Source organism: Oenanthe melanoleuca, chromosome Z (assembly GCF_029582105.1).
Source record: "Oenanthe melanoleuca isolate GR-GAL-2019-014 chromosome Z, OMel1.0, whole genome shotgun sequence".
NCBI lineage: Eukaryota > Metazoa > Chordata > Aves > Passeriformes > Muscicapidae > Oenanthe > Oenanthe melanoleuca.
The window spans coordinates 44,034,907-44,051,513 of NC_079362.1; the positions used below are offsets into that span (position 1 = coordinate 44,034,907).

A 16,607-nucleotide genomic window follows, 5' to 3' on the forward strand; every position below is an offset into this window, starting at 1 on the left:
TTTATTATTTTAAGAACTGTTCAGAAGCTTTATGGACAGCAGTATCAGTCTTTCTTGCAGTCTTTATTATGCATAATTATTCAGCACCTCTGGAATAATTAATATAGGTCACTGCGAAAACAGGCATGCCACTCTTTCCCCTTGCCTCTCTTTTTCTTTATCTCATTTTTTCCCCTTCCGTAATTTAATTTCAGGATGAATTAAAACCAGCTGTAGCATAATCTTGCAAATGATAGTGCCTATAAAACGTGTTCATTGCCAGACTCCAAAACTATTCTTCCAATTCTCCAATTTCACATTTCAAATAATTTGCTTTTAGTATATGTGACTACCCATCCTTTCCTGCAAGAGGATGGTCATTAAAAAAACACATCAATTCACAGAAAGCTTGCAAAAAACCCAAACAACCTACTGGTTATTTTATTAACATCTTTCCTCAATACAATGCACAAGACAACGGCAGTGAAAGCTTGGAAAGGGGGGATTTGATCTTTTTTGCCTTCAAAGACTGTCAGGTAACAAATAAAAATATAGGTCTCATAAGCCTGGAATTCCCACCCTCTGGATTTTCAGTGTCATTTTTGGATAAAATCTTTAAAGGCAAAATCTGAGTTAACAAAAGTACACACAATATTGTGGACCTCTTCTAGTGCAAAATTTCACAACACACTATGAACTTAATGAGTTGTTTCCAAGATCCAATTTGTGTGCATGCAGGCTTGGATTGTGGAGACAAAAGAGTAGACTTAATTAACAACAAAGTACTTGATTTAATTTGGTTGGTTTGTTTTTTTTTTTTTTTTTTTTTTTTTTTTTTCTGTTACTATTCTGAAAGAGACAAAGAGTATTTCAGTGTTACAGCTGCACAATTCAGTAACAGAATGGATTTTAGAGATGCAAGTCTGGGGTTCCTAAATAGCTTTAGATTTATAATCACAAGCCATTCTTTACAGTCCCCCCCCCTCCAAATGGTTATAAATAATAAAAGCAATCTGGGTCTTCATATTTCAGTGGAAAAACTGTCACTGATTTCATCATAGTAAAGCTGAAAACTTGAAGGCTTCATTTTGGGTTATTTGGTAAGAAATAATTGAAGTCTGCAGCTGTATGCCTCACTGCTGGAGCTGGTATTGTTAAACACAAGATATGTAAAGGAATTGCCTGCAAAACTATGCAAGGTTTTGTTTTGAAAAAAAACTGTTCAGGTGGATATTTGCAAAGCAGAACCTAAGCTAAAAATAACATCTAAAGAAATATTCCTTATCCTGGAGACTCAGTGATTCTAAAATAAGGGTTGACACCCAGCTAAAGCCCCAGCCTTTCATCGGAGTGATCCAGGAACATCCAATGGCTGTAGAGCAGGATGTACTCTGCTCTTAACATATACAAGGGCAGATTAGGCACAGAAAGGGACTGTCACAACACACATGCCTCTTCTTTTTTTTTTTTTTTTTTTTTTGGTGTCGTATAGCAGAGCTATGGCTTGCAACTTGACCAGCACAAATCAAACTTCCCATTCCTTACACAGATGTGCTGCAGCCTAAGTTCCTCAGAGGAAAACTGGACTGCTAATCTGCCAGCAAATCTATTTATTAACTATACTGGTAGCTGTCAGCTAGAGAAAGTGAAGGCTAGACTAATGAGATTTCAGGAATTCAAACAATACAATCAGAACAAATTTCAGAGGAATCACAGAATTACAGAATATTCTGAATTGGAAGGGACAGGATTATCAAAGCCCAACTCCCAAAGAACCGAGAGAAATCTTACAGCATTGCAGATTACAACTCAGAAGCAGTTTCTTTCATTATGAACTGTGTTCTATGAAAGAAAAGATAAGCTAAATATCAGCAAATATAGTCCTTTCTTTAAAGTTAAACTTTTAAACTTTTTAAACAAAGCATGTATTGAAAGGCTCCTGAATATGTCCCTATCAGGCATAAGAAAGCTTGGCCTGGTCTACGTTTGATTTTATTTTCCATCTTTACTGGTAAAACTGACATTTCTCCATGTAACTTGAGAGCCTTTACTATTCTTGGCACCCAATAAAACTTTCCATATGAAAGCCTCTATTTCAATTTTCACCAGTGAAAACACACTTTCACTTTGTTGAGACAGAAGTTGAAGTTTCTTACTTTATTGTATTGAAAACTCTATTTGCCACATACAAAAAAAAAAAACCAAAAACCAAAAAACCCAGCAAGAGCCTTTGGAAATGCCAAAACACTGGTACAGCTAGGTAAAATTGATTTTCTAAGACACACAACAGAGTTAAAATGCTGTGAGGGCACAAATTAACAGAAATATATAGAATCATGTATTTTCTACTAACTTGTCTTCAATTCTTAACAGCTTAATCCTCCAGCCTGACAGACTACCCAATATGAACCAGCTGGTTATCAAAGTACTACTGGGAACAAAGTACGTTGTGATTCTGCAAGGGAGGCTGCAAAGAACAACTCTGAAGTTTCACTGCCTCTCTATTCATGGTGGCTGTGACTGCAGTTCCTTCCAGACAGTTTTAGCATGGCTATGCTGTAATCTCTCCACTTTTCAAGAAACACACAAACGCTCGCCTGCGGTTCTGTGGTCCTGTGGTATGAAAGTAGTTTAGATAGCTACAATACTCTCACTATCACTTTACCCAACTATTTGCAGTAATTTGGACGTGATTATCATATGTGATGATTTGTATCACAGCAAAGCTGGACTTCACTTACCACGTTGCTGCATGTCCGGTACCGGATGTTTCGCCCTTCACAGGCCCTGTGTCCAAAAATCAAAAACAAACCCCAAAACATTAATAGTTGAATATAAGAAGCCAACACATAATGCTTACTGTGTCATTAACTTCCCCATACGTATCTCTAATCACCTAGTCCCCCACCAACCCTCTTCCCCAAAGTAAAGGGTTACATGTCCCTATTGAGGTATGAAATCTACAACTCCTCAGCTTCCTATCTTTGCTTTAAAAATTACTTTCTAGAAGGTGGCATCAGCTTGTAAATGAGATTAGAAGAGAGAACACAGAACTTAACTGGAAAATAATATCTGAATGACATGAATAATGTCTCATGTCTCCAAGCAATTCCAAATTATTTCACAAGGGCATAGCTCTGTGTCTATCTGGACACACACTCCTGGACACAGTCTGCACAGGCAGGCTTTGTCTTCTGGGGAACAAATGGGCACTGGGATGAATGAACTATGCCTGCAGCAGCATGAATTTATAGTATAGTCTGGGTTGGAAGAGACCATCTACTTCCAATCCCACTGCCATTGAGGGGACACCTTTCACTTAGACTAGATTGCTCAGAGCCCCATTCAACCTGGTCTTGAACACTTTTGGGGATGAGACATCCAAAGCTTCTCCTGACAACTTGTTTCAGTGCCTCACCACCCTCAAAGTAAAAAAATTTCTTCATAATATTTAACTTAAACCTACTCTCCTTCAATTTGTACTTACCCTCTTTCAGGCTAGCATGACATAGCTTTTTCCCAATCTGATATGAGGGAAGAAGGACAGCACAAAGCTCTGCTGGTGCAGAGCAGCATTCCCAGAGCACTGGGCCCAGCGAGGTCAAGGACAGCACATACCCTGGCGTGTGCTCTCCATGGCTCTCCTCCCTTGGTCCCACAGCAGACCTGTACCAGCCTGGACGCTGGCAGGGCTCCCAAAAGAAAGGTCAGCAGCCAGACACCTCTCTAGCACTCAGCAGCATGCACTCTGAGCCTTTGACCTGGGGTGAAGTTCCACGTGTTTTATGAGTTCAGACATACACTCTGCCAAGGCCCTCATGCAAATCAGAATTCAGGGTTTGGCTTTTAAAATATATCCTTCAAAAGAATAGAATTCCTAACCTTTTTAATTTCTTAATTTCACAACTTTCTTCCCTCCCCCCCTTCTTTTTTTTTGGCCAGGATTTAACAAGCACACATTCCTTCAGGAATAAATGCCTGCCAAGCCTGATTTTTAAAATCCAAACCATTTCAAACTATCCAAAGGAAAGGACAGCAGAATCTGCATTGATTTTTTTCACTTTTTTTTTTTTTTTTTAAAGCAGAGAAACTTTTCCCATACTGAGTTAACTCTAAAATAAATGGAACAAGTTTCCTTTAAGTTATTGAACTCCTCTTTTCTGTCTTCATTATCCACAAGATGTCATTGTGAAATTTATCCAGCAGTCATTTACATACCACAGTTGTCTAAATGAACACAAGAGGAGACATGCATGTAAATAAACCTCATCACATCTTCAGAATAAATCTAAGTGGAAATATAATACATTCTGTTATGTAGCATTTGGCATATAAAAATTATATTAAAAGCATAACAGAAATATCTCTAATCACTATCACTACTATTCAATGATGTTTATAGCACTATCTATTTAATTCCAGTGTTTTCTGATCTTTTCAACCTTGCACATAAGTGAAAATGTGCACAGAGTATCTAGCACTAGAAAGAAGTTGCTTTTGGCAATACAATAAAAAAAATTATTTTCATAATAGACTATGAACTTTAAAAAAACACCTAAAAAACCCAGTAACAACAAAATGCCCAAGCAACACCCCTCCCCCACACTATTCCATTCATTCCAAATCAATAAAGGCAAATTTGGAAAAACAGTGTGGAAACCTGTTTATATTGCGGTTAATAAAGGTACCTTGCTAACGGAAGATAAAATAGCAAATAAAAAAGTATATTATACAGAATGTGGGCAGCTCTAGTTCAGGCCTCATTTACCACACTTGAATATCTTGCTCATCAAGCTTGATACCTACCCCATGTATCTCAGAAATGCCACACAACCTCTCAGACATTACTTTGCTTCACACAGACTCGCTATCAGCACAATTTTAAATACTGTAACTGATAAATCTTAGAACCACTGAACTTCCAGGAAAACTTTAGCACCCCTTCCATCAGCTGTCTCTCAGTTTCTTCTCCTTTTCATGGTTTCTTCATATTATCTTTTTTTGAAATTAAAAAGAACCACTTACTTTTCACTTATTCTCTACATTAGGGAAAAGAACAGGCTCTTTCATGAGACATATGACAAAACAACTATTCCATTCTTTTTTTACATTTTTCTTCTTGTGGCCAATGGCCAGGGATGTTCAGATAAAATGTGCAGTTCTGGATGCAGCTAGTGCTCTTATGATTCATGAAGACTAGTGTGCAGGTTCTGCGTGGAATGGTGGGGGGTGGAGTTGCCTGGGGGAACGCAGGGGCTGTCCCCCCTCTGGGAGCTTCCCCTGTGGGATGCGGGGAGCAGTCGGAGGCTGATCTGGTGGTTGGCATCCCAGGTGGCCAATGAGAGAGTTGTTTTGTTTCCATAAATCACATTGGTGGGGGGTGGGCCGCTCTCTTTCGGCTTCTGGCCTCCCTGGGGGTGCGGAGGCTCTGGTGAGGGCCATGCCGGGGCCCTGCCGCTTGGCCCCAGCTCCGGGCTTGGGCTCGGCCCCAGCAAGGCCCTGCTCCTGGTGGCCCCTGGCTCGGCTCGGCTCAGCTCAGCTCGGATCCCCTCTCCACGTGGCATGGCCTAGCGGGGGGACTGGGGAGCCACCAAAGGCTCTCCCTTCCCTCCCACCCTGTTCTGACAGAAGAGGCCTCCAGCTGACCACGTGGCTTCTTCACGTTCTGGATGCAATTTTAACTCTTTTAATGCCTGGATAAGTTTCTCGATCTCCTGAGCTCCCCTAAATGAGAAGAAATAAAGCATGGAGTCTACAGAAGTCAGCGGAATGAAGATAAAGCTCCTGATGGGAAGAGATTGAAAAGATGCAACTGATGAGTAGCTGAAAACCTTTTTTTTGTGGGGCTATCAGAGGTCTGTGACTACACTAAAATTCCTTTAAACTGTGAAATTTACTTGGGGAGGTTTAAGTGCTTGAAAAGAAGACCTTTTTGCTTTGAGGAAAAGGGGCTCTCTGTTTTGGGACTGGAAATATGGACAGAGACACTTAATAGAAAAAGAGATGAAGAGAATTTTGTCTTTCAGCAGCTTGCCTTTAAAAGTGGTACCACAAGTGTGTAACATAAACCATGGCACAGCTCTGGAAGGACTGTGGAGATGAGAGGAGAGTCATAATCTGCAATATTTTCCTGGGCGGATGTAGATTGAGAACGTGAAGACACCCCCTAAGCCCAAACCAAAAACGGGACTTTTCTCTCTAGAGTGAACTGAAATGATTACTTAAGTAGATAACTGACTGAAGTGTTTTCTGTATGTTGTTGTTAAGAAATGTGAAATGAAGGAAGGGGGAGGAGGGAATAATATAGAAATCTTATTCTGAATTCTTTTTGTGTTATTAATAAATTTCTTATACCCTTTAAAGTTTTAAGCCTGCCTTGCCTCTGCTCCTGAATCCTATCTCTAAAGGAAACTAAATATATTAAAATTGGCAAACCCAAGTCACACCGTGACAACTAGGAAACACTCTTGGAAAATTCCCCTCGTTTCTTCAACAAGACCATACTTTGGAGTTCAGCTATTTAAATTCACTTTTTTCCTAGATATCACCCATCAGCTAAAAGCAGGTAAAGAGCTTTCCACCTTAGATGATATATTTTCACAATAGATTTGCATAGTAGTTTGTGTTTCAGATCTACCCTACCTCAGGACAGCATTCCAGCATCTCTTAAGCACAAGCAGCTATTTTGGAATTCAAACTCACGGGATTTACACACATATCTCAGCATGGACACTTTGCAGAATTCCACAGCACTGAGCCTTTATCATGCAAGGAAGGATCATGGCAGATTACTGAGCCCATGTTGTGAGATACAGTCATCACTTATCCTCTGATCTCTGCAGGATATAAATGACATCTCCTACCAACAAGGAGTACGCACAGCCAGTAGGAAAACTCAGAAGTCAACCAAAATGCCAAGTTCATCTAGAAGAGTACAGAAAGAGTGAGAGAAGTAAGCAGTACTTTTAGCCTTCTCTGTTATCTACACTGCAGGGGATTTTTCAGTGGAAAAAGGTAGCTGAGGGTTTGGCTTGACAGGGAATTATTATCACGTGAATATGAAAGAAAAGCAAGCTGCTGGGAATCATGTTTCATTCCTTAAACTTAGTCACTTTTTTCCAGTAAAGTTTCTGAAAGAGGTTAACAATTTCTAATATATTAAAATATTCACTTCTCTTAATGTAAACAACCCAAACCCCTGGTATTTATTTCTCCAGGCTCCAGTTTATAGAGAGACTTAATTCTATTCCCCTCCTCAAAGATCTCAAGTAGATGTGTATTTGTGCTCAGCTAGAGTTAGAAGCCTTGCAAAAATCCATGCCAGAAAGAATAGCAACCCCCTGCCAAAGCTGCCTTTATCTGTAATTACCAAGGACTATCAAAGAGATTTTCAGAGGAGGACCTCATCAACTCCTGCCACTCTCAGCAGTCATCAGAATCTGAATTGCTTTTCCTAAGAGACAAGTCTGCACATAAATAAGCAACTATGAGCCATGGGTAGGTTATTTTTGTTATATGAATTTTGATGCAGCTGTTCACTAGGTTTTCACTTAGGGTTTGGAAGTTGATGCAACACTGAATAATCTCTACTATCTTATTTTCATACCCCTTGATAGCCACTTTTCTGGGACAGATGCTGGTTTATGCATTGTACTTGTGAGATAAGTATGCCGTGGGTCTGTCTTTTCCCATGAGATCTTAGGCAGGCTGTGCCATGAAGTCAGGCTACATATACAGGGAAAACACCATCCTGCATCTACCTCTCTTCACACTGTTGCTCTCACCTCTTTCCCAAATGTGGCACATTGTTATGACCCCCTGTCATTCTCAATACAATTTCTATGTTTGTGCTTCTCTGAGGAATAGTCAGTCTCTTTTACTCTTTCCGTCTCCTGTAAAGGAAATTAGAAAGAAGGCCCTGAACACCAAATTGTTATGAACAACAGAGACACAGATCTGCATTGACTTCAAGGAGTTCACTTTTTGAAACTATTTGGTAGGGTCTGCTAAACTCATGCCTAAATCATTCAAACAACAATAATTTAAAAAGATTTTTAAAGATTTTTCCATGCCCTTTTGCACATAAGCACTTTTCCTGCCACTGTGGGTTCTTGAGATCCACTGGTATGTTTTGCCATGCATCTGTAGAAATCTTTTATTCTCTATGTTTTGCAGACTTCTCCTACAAGTTCCTGAATGCTGTTGAAATGTGAAACACCAGAAGAGGTACATAAATAGTTAAGAAAAGAGACAAGGAAAGTGGGCATGGATGCACAAGCCAAATTTCCCTGGCAAGTTTAGTTACAGATCCTATGAATATTCTTTCTTCTGCAGTCAAAAAAATAAACAACCAGGAGGCAAAATACAAACTTCAGTCACTACATGAAGATAACCAGCAAGGCAAATAAAAACATGTGTACTGATCTGGGGCCACGAAAGGCCAACCTTTTAATAAATAATGTTTTTCACAACCTTGGTATTAGGCTATCAATAATTCTGACATTGATATTATACTTAGCATCAACGGCCCCATGTGCACCTCAACAAGGCCATGTGCAAGAGCCTGCATGGGAGGAATCTCTAGTACAAATACAGACTGAGTGATGAACTGACCAAGAGCAGAGAAGGGCTTGGGGATACTGGTGGATGAAAAATTAAATATGAGCTGACAGTGTGCACTTCCCGTCCAGAAAGCCAGCTTTATCCTGGGCTGCATAAAGTGAAGAGCAGCTACCAGTCAAGGGAGATGATTCTCTCCCTCCACTATGCTCTCATGAGACCCCATTTGGAGAGTTGTGTTCAGATCTGTGTCCCCAGCAACAGACAGAGCCTGAGCTGTTTGAGCAGATTCAGGTCACAAAAATAATTAGTGGGGTGAAACACCTCTCCTATGAAGAAAGACTGGGAATGTGAAGGTTACAGATGGGTTCACAAGAGCAAAGTCATGTTGAACTAAATTTCCTTATATAACAAGGCCAGCTATCTCATTGATTTGTAGGTGTATTTTTATTAGAATTTAGCACAGATTTTAATACAGTTTGCACAGTGTCCTTCTGGTAAATTTTTATTTCTAGGTTTTTATTTGTCTCATTCCAAGTCACTGATGGTTGTTTTCTAAGTAATATCTGGCATTAAATAACATCCCTAAATTCAGAAAAAATGACTGGCTAGTTCACTTAAAATAATGAAGATCCAATTTAAGAAAAAAATGGATAATACAAAAGAAAACCTGTCAGAGTGCTTTTAGGATGCTGTTTATTTTCAGCAGTTAGTTTCACATATGTTTTCATCACTGCAGTGTATTTTTTTATATAAGAATATTTTAAGAAGTGTATTTAGCTTTAGATGTGCACATATAACGTGTTGCAGATATACAGAAAGCAATTACAGTGTGAATGCTTTTCACTATGCAAGAAAGGCATAAAAGCAAAAATGATAATTAAAAAATCCTTTCAGCAAAACAAAGATGAGATGTCTCTTCACAATCTAAGTGGAAAGAATTACAGTATAAAACCTCACCTGTTGCGCTATATCACAAATATACCAGATAGAACATAATGCAGACCCAAAACTACTATATCACAAATATACCAGATAGAACATAATGCAGACCCAAAACTACTAACACCCCAAATCTGAACATTCTGGAAATTAGAGCAGGATCCAGGTTTTGCAGCTGGTCTTTATAAAACAAACGTGCTGAACAGGATTGCAAGTTCTCCATTCTCTGAGGGAGAACCTAAATCATGTGTGTTAGCTCACCTCCACAGAAATTTCTTATGTACAATCTAGTGTTTGGGTCTTTAGAGAATCACATCTTCTGCTTCTTACAGCAATTAAGGCTTACAAAAACTCTACATCATGCAAAGACCGACTGATTTAATTATTTTTAATTTAAGCCCAGGAACAGATTTATTGAAGGATTTATGAACAGCTGAGAGCTCCTCCAGTGAACCTGGCCATATGAACAGTATATCATCTGAGTGAGGGCTTCATAGACGTTTTTGTTTGGTAGGTTACTTCTCAACAGAGAGATGCACTTATGGAGACCATACCCACCACTCACCTGCACATACAATGCTGAGTACTGCTCATTCTACCACACCAGTTTCCCACCCAAAACATCAATACATAAAATCTCTGTCAGGTCTAGCAAGGGATTCTACAGGAAAACACTAGGAAAGCATTTTCTATAATTTAAACTACTTCAGCAAGGCACTGAAGCCAGACATTAGGACAGCCAGAACAGTGTGTCTGACTGGTTTTCTGAAGACCATGAGCAGTCACTCCACAGATTACAATGCTGATTTACATTGCATGAAATTTGCACCTTCTTATACTGACATGCTGACTCAGGTATGTTGCCTGCTGCTTCTGCCATTAGAAAGAGAGCTGTAGCCTCTCTCAAAAAATTGGAAAAGTTGAATGAAACCAGAAAATGGTTTCAAACTTCTCATAATTACAGATTTCATTAATCACGGATAAATAGAAAAATAAATTTCTTTTCAAAATGCTGCTAGGTGGCACAGACCTTGCTAGAAGCACCTAAAAACTAAAGAAACTATAAATTTCTTCCAGCTATTTGGAATCATACACTATGTCATGGAGGATGTCCTTTACAGAATAAATGATCTAAAAGTATCAACTGAACCAGAAAAAACAGCAATTCAGGTACCCTGAAGGTCTTTGAAGAAAGCAATATACTACACTAGTATACAGATACAGCCTTAAACAAGGTAATGAGAAACAGCCTCCTGAATAATTTCATAGTGCATGAATTTTATGACATTGACTCTACCCTTTATGAATGATGTGGCATACTTCAACAGAATGCCATGTATTTTTGGGGATACATTCAACAAGTTTGATAGCATTTGTCCACAAATATTTAGCCCTTTATTCTGCAGATTTTAAACTAGAAAAGGGCTTATTCTCAAGGTCATAAAACCCTACAGTACCTAAACTGATTATTTTGACTAATATAGGAACATTTCATAAATGCTTAAAAGCCTAATCTGGCTTATTTAGTAGTGCCAGGATAGAGCAGACTGCATTTATATCATCACACAATAATTACAAGAATACATGTCAGCTTCTATCTGGCAAAAAAAGCAACTCCCAATCTACATAACTGCACCATTGTAAATTCCACTCAGAAAGTTTAAAGGATCTTTTATCAGTGTTAGACATGAAAAACTTCAGAATCTCTGGGAATCAAAGCCCCTGAAACAGATGACTTTGAATGCAGTCTGAAAAGAAGGGTCACAGACACTTGCTGGGACTACATTCTAAATTCATTTGTGGAGCAGCAACAGTAGCTAATATTTTGGTATAGGAGTTTTATACAGATGAAACTTATTTTTCCAAATATCCAGTATTTGATGTATCCTGTTTTCAATGCAGTCAGAAGTGTTATTAATTATTATTATATTATTATCTTATTTAACTTTGAACTAACATGAATAACATTCCATCATCTGACAAACAAAAACCACTGGATGTTTGATATGTGCGATCAATATTAGAAAATATTACTCCTTAATGAAAAAAAATCTAATTTATTTTAGGCATTTTCTGTCTTACGAAAAATGCATACATCATAAAGTTGACTCAGTTTTAGCTATTTTAGCTAGTTTACTAAACCAAACCTTCAGAGGTTTGGTTTTGGTCCTTGGTTGCTATTTTATGAACCAAGTCAAATGACAAAGCTAAGAGTCATTTATGTAGATCTGCTGTTTTCACTCTGCAGAATGCAATGGCAATGGGCTGAACAACCAAACAAGTGAATCACTTCAGCTAATTTAGGGGGCTAAGCTAGCAGAAAGGCAATTTCATATTTGTGGTTCACTTGGATTACCAAAAGACAGCCATCAGGTGAAGAAAGAAAGAGAGGTATTTCAAAAGGAAAGAAAAATATGTTCCAATCAGTAATACAGACAGTATGAAGCGTATGAACAATGCTGGGATTAACTCTCTCATGTTTTCATGTTTGTCACTTTTTTTTTTTTTTTTTTTTAATTTTAATGTGTGCTTTTCCTTGTCTGTTTGTTTTGTCCTATTGATGCTTTTTGGTCTTGTTTTGCTTTTTTAAAATCTTGGACACTTTTATACTGAGGGAAATTTGTCAGGAAATGCTAATGTTGACTTCCTTCTGCTACTAAATATAAAACCCTCACTCAGTGTTGGAAAACCTCCACTTTATTCAGAAGTTTTCACATTATTTCCCAGAGGTAAGGGTGATGATCTAAAATTTTGGCCCTTTAGTTCAGATTCGTTAACCATGGGACTTCCAAACTAGCTCAGCACTCTGCTGTACACTCAAATTATTATCTGCTTCATGTTCTTTCATAAACAGAAACAAGAGTAATATGCAGGATTTCTAAGCAGTTTGAAGAATAGACTACATATGTAGTATGAGCAAAAATAATTTCAAAGTCTCTAGGACATGCTTATCTTCTGCTACACACAGCCTAACTTTAGAAGAAAGTGATAGAGAATTTGGAAGATGATAGGAAAAAGAATCACAATTATCTTCTTGCCAAGCCTAGACAGAGCAAAATCACTGTCACTGTACTATTCATCAATACATAAAGTACAATTCCAGAAAACAGAATATTTTTAGATCAGTATGGGTGAACAAATGAATAGAGGGATTTATAATTTGTTTTACAATTTGAAAATGTATCCCAGTACAGGAAATAAATGCACATGAATTTCAGATATTTAATTCACCTGGTTTTTTTTTTTTACTTTTTTTGAGTTTGCTTGAAGCAATATGGACACTTAAAACCTGGAGCGAAGGTACTGGAGTTGTTATCAATCACTATGCTAGATGATATATGCCAGCAATGCTGCACAATCAATAGAATGCAACAAATAAGAGTTGGATTCCAAACAAAAGAGCAAAGTCCATATTGCATTGCCTCTCTACCTGTATTTTCATAACCCCTGCATGCAAAGCAGCAAATATCTAATAAAACTATCTTCACTATAGGAGCTCAAGGGTTGGCAGTTTGGCCTTCAAGAAAAACAGGAGTGGTCTATGGTTTTCCTCTGCACAGGTTTTCATAAGTGGTGCTCATGGCAGTTCATTATAAAAAAAAAAAAAAAAAAAAAAAGAAAAAAAAAGATAGGAAATCTGAAGGGCAAAACACTCTAAAATTATAAAAATACTCACCCCTCCACCTAATATATAATTAGTCTCGGAGGTTCACTTTCAAGTGAGTTGAGGCAAAACCCAGTAACATTTAAAGGGAGTCTGTCCTTTTGTGTAAATAACAACAGTATCAGAAATTACATCATCAGAAAGAGTTAATGTGTATAAAGAGCATGAAAAGACTAATCCTTTGAGTTTTGGTACTTTAATTAGTAAAACTTTATTTTCCTGGGGTTTATTCTGCACTTGGAGTGATCCAGTGCTTGCTGTCAGCATGGGATACCAAGACATACATTTGACTTGGGCTGACAACCCCTGTCTGCTTGTATTTATAAATATTTACATATGCCCTGACTGGCATATATATCTATATCACTATCATAACGTCTTCATCATAATCAGAACCAGTTGTTCTAATGAAATGTACTGTTAAACAGCCACTACCCTGAAATTTTTGCAATGTAAAACACAAGAATACAGAATTTTTCACTAACACTTTCCATTCTTTCATCACAACTGTGAAGGCCTAACACAAAACATGTTCCCAAAACAAACAACACAAGTATGAACATAACTTTGGCAAATATAAGCTGGAAAGAAAGCTGGTTTCCTTTATTTAGCTATATATATTAATGGCATTTAGGAATGGGCAATTAGTCTTTGCATTTCTCCAAAGCAGATGCACTAGGTTCTCTCTATTCATGTGATGCTCTGAAAGTCACCTCATACAGAACTAAAAGATACAAGGCATTATAAACATTCTTCCAGGATAAGAAATATTTAGGATTAATTTGTTCCAATTTATTCTAAATGTGTTGCCAGTTTTCATTTGCCAGAAGAATAGAGTATCTTCCTTCAAGCTGAAGTAAAATTACACACAACAAATACATGAGATAAGCTGTACTGACCAAGAAATTTTCCCTCAGAGATGGATATTTTGACCAAGCCTTGCCAGCTTTGAAGTTGTCATGTGAACAAGCTTGTTTGGGAACCTTTGACGAGTTTCTTTACCCTGCTCCCTCTCCGACTTAGCAGCTTAAAATGCTTGCTTAGCAGAAAAACTAATAATTTAAACCCTTTACTTCATTAACAATTGCACATAGACCAGGAAAATGAAAAACTATCACAAATTTGATCGAGTGCTAATTCCAGGACAAATATTACTATTTATGATTTACTGCTACTGGCTACCAAAGGCCACATATCTTATTAACTCCCCATTTTCTATCCCAAAAATTGGAGGTTTCCATGTCTGAATGGGTCATAGTTTGTGGTTGTTTTCTTAAGGCAGGAAGCACAGCTTGTGCCCTAAAGGGACTGTAGTAAGGTAATGTATGAAACACAATTTAATGTGAATTATGGGGTTATTCCCTGTTCCACTGGTCCCCAGCTTCAGTCTTCCTGAATAGCACAAGAATCAAAGAGAGTCCACTAGAAATGGTTTATTCTCACATTAGAGAAGACCATGTCAACTACTACCACTATTTGGAACTCCAAGATTTACCCTCTAGAACCACACAGACAGTTCTGACGAGGGAGGACAGAATACACCTATTGCTCAGATTCCCCAGATCTCCTGGTATGTCTGGGTTCATGTTTACATTAAAGCAACATATTGAAGGTCATCTATTTTTTTAAAGTATGGAAAACTATAGCCTGTGATCAAAATTAAGTTCCTGTCTCTCAATCTTCAGATTTTTTGAGGTGAATGCAGAATCACAACCGGCCATGAAACTAACAAGGTATTAGAATATCGTCTCGCATTTAAAACTAAAATATATATATGTTATTTTTTTTTTATCCATGGGAATGGAATAGCAAAGTACTGGTTTTGCACTTATTTCAAAAGACACCTTTGCCTGTCTTTTCTTCCAGCAGACTTTTGCATACAGTCAATTCAATAAATGGGGCTACTAGGAGACTGTTCACAGATAAAGCTAAAATACACAATATCCTATTCTGGTGTTATGGTTCAACGCCTTATGCTGTTTCCGGTCTTCACTAAACAACATCACATATTAAAATGTCAGACAGAGGAAATTGTTTGGACTGTATGGCTGCTGCTTGTTATATTAACATCAGTTTTACAAGCACATGAATAAAAATATGAAATAAACTACATAGGATGGAAAATTGTATTATATTTTTTATCCTACAATATATAAGGTATCAGAGATGGCAGTAAACCATAAAGGTTTGGGTCTGGAGTTTCCCTTCATATACTTTATCAGAAATCTCTTAGTATTTATCACATATACCATGTTTACTGCAGGAAAATTTTTTCCTCAAGTAGATAGAAATAATATTTGCTAGAAATACTCTGCAAGTAAACCTACATAAAATACAGAGTGGAAAAGATGTCAAATGAGTTTTCGTTTTCCATTGCAAGCTAGCAACTGTAGGAATAGAATCTCAGATGTCTCACTGGGTACCCAGAATTCACCTTTATACCAGACCATTTTATTTCTGTTTGTTGGAAAGGGCCTTGCTTGAAAACTTCCTGCCTGAAATTTAATTTGTGAGATATCCTTTGGAGCTTTGTTACTTTTTATTATATATCTCAGGATGCCACATTAATGTGTTGCTTTTATAGTCAGTGTGGCTGAGGCTGTGGGGTACTAAATATAGTGAATTATCTGTATTCTGGTACGAGTGGAGGACAACTCTCACTGCTTAAAGTGTGAAAGTGGAGGGAAGCTTCAGCTTCAGGAGATGGCAGCCTTTCAAGCTGTCCAGACCACTTTTTTATCTCCATGGGTTCTTGCTATATTTAAAGGGTGTTGTCTTATCAAGCATGTTGGCTGCTTGTCCAAACTAAAAAACAACCACCAACATAAATTTTTGACATGAGTGTGGAAATTTTGGTCAAGACTTGGTCAATGTAGGTCAAGACTTCCACTGGTCAGTTCTTATGGTCTGACACACACGAGTAGGTTGCATTTTTCCATCAACAAAGTAAGAACCATTCAGCCACCTACTTGCTGGTCAGGCAGCGTCTCAGTGAGTACGAGGCCCCCCCTCCACAGGTGCGTGAGCATTCGCTCCACGAGCCCCAGGCATCCCACAGCGAGTCTCGGTCCTCCTCCGAGCGAGCTGTTCTGGAGCTCTGAGGAGAGGGAGAAGGAAAAAAACAATCAGATAAAAACATTTAGGCTTCATAATTGCTGGTGCTAGTTTAACCTCGCTTTTTACTGGATATCATCCTGGTTACTGAAAGCACAGAATAAATTGAATAAATCTGTTCCTCTCTGGCATGCGCCTACTGGTTGACAACAAGATCCTTAGTAGTGAATGGTGTATGAATTAACTTTGATCTTTTGAATATCCTACTTTGTCTCAGTTTGAGGCTAGTGAAGACTGCTCTAAGAGAGCTCTTTGAACAGCAGACAAAGGATTGATTTTTCTTTCTGATTAAGAAATGGAGCATTATAGACATTAGACCTTGTGCTCTGAAGTTTTGCTGATCTGTTAG

The 16,607-nt window shown here is 38.0% G+C and overlaps 1 protein-coding gene across 1 annotated transcript in view; it reads right to left on the bottom strand.

Moving 5' to 3' along the window:
• ADAMTSL1 (ADAMTS like 1) overlaps nucleotides 1–16,607 on the bottom strand; it is a 176,650-nt gene that overhangs the window by 145,485 nt on the left and 14,558 nt on the right. Inside the window, exons 3-4 of the mRNA XM_056514574.1 lie at nucleotides 16,114–16,241; nucleotides 2,721–2,766 (exon numbers count right to left, since the gene is read on the bottom strand). Of these exons, the coding sequence (XP_056370549.1) occupies nucleotides 2,721–2,766; nucleotides 16,114–16,241 (174 nt within the window). The remainder of the gene's footprint in view (nucleotides 1–2,720; nucleotides 2,767–16,113; nucleotides 16,242–16,607) is intronic.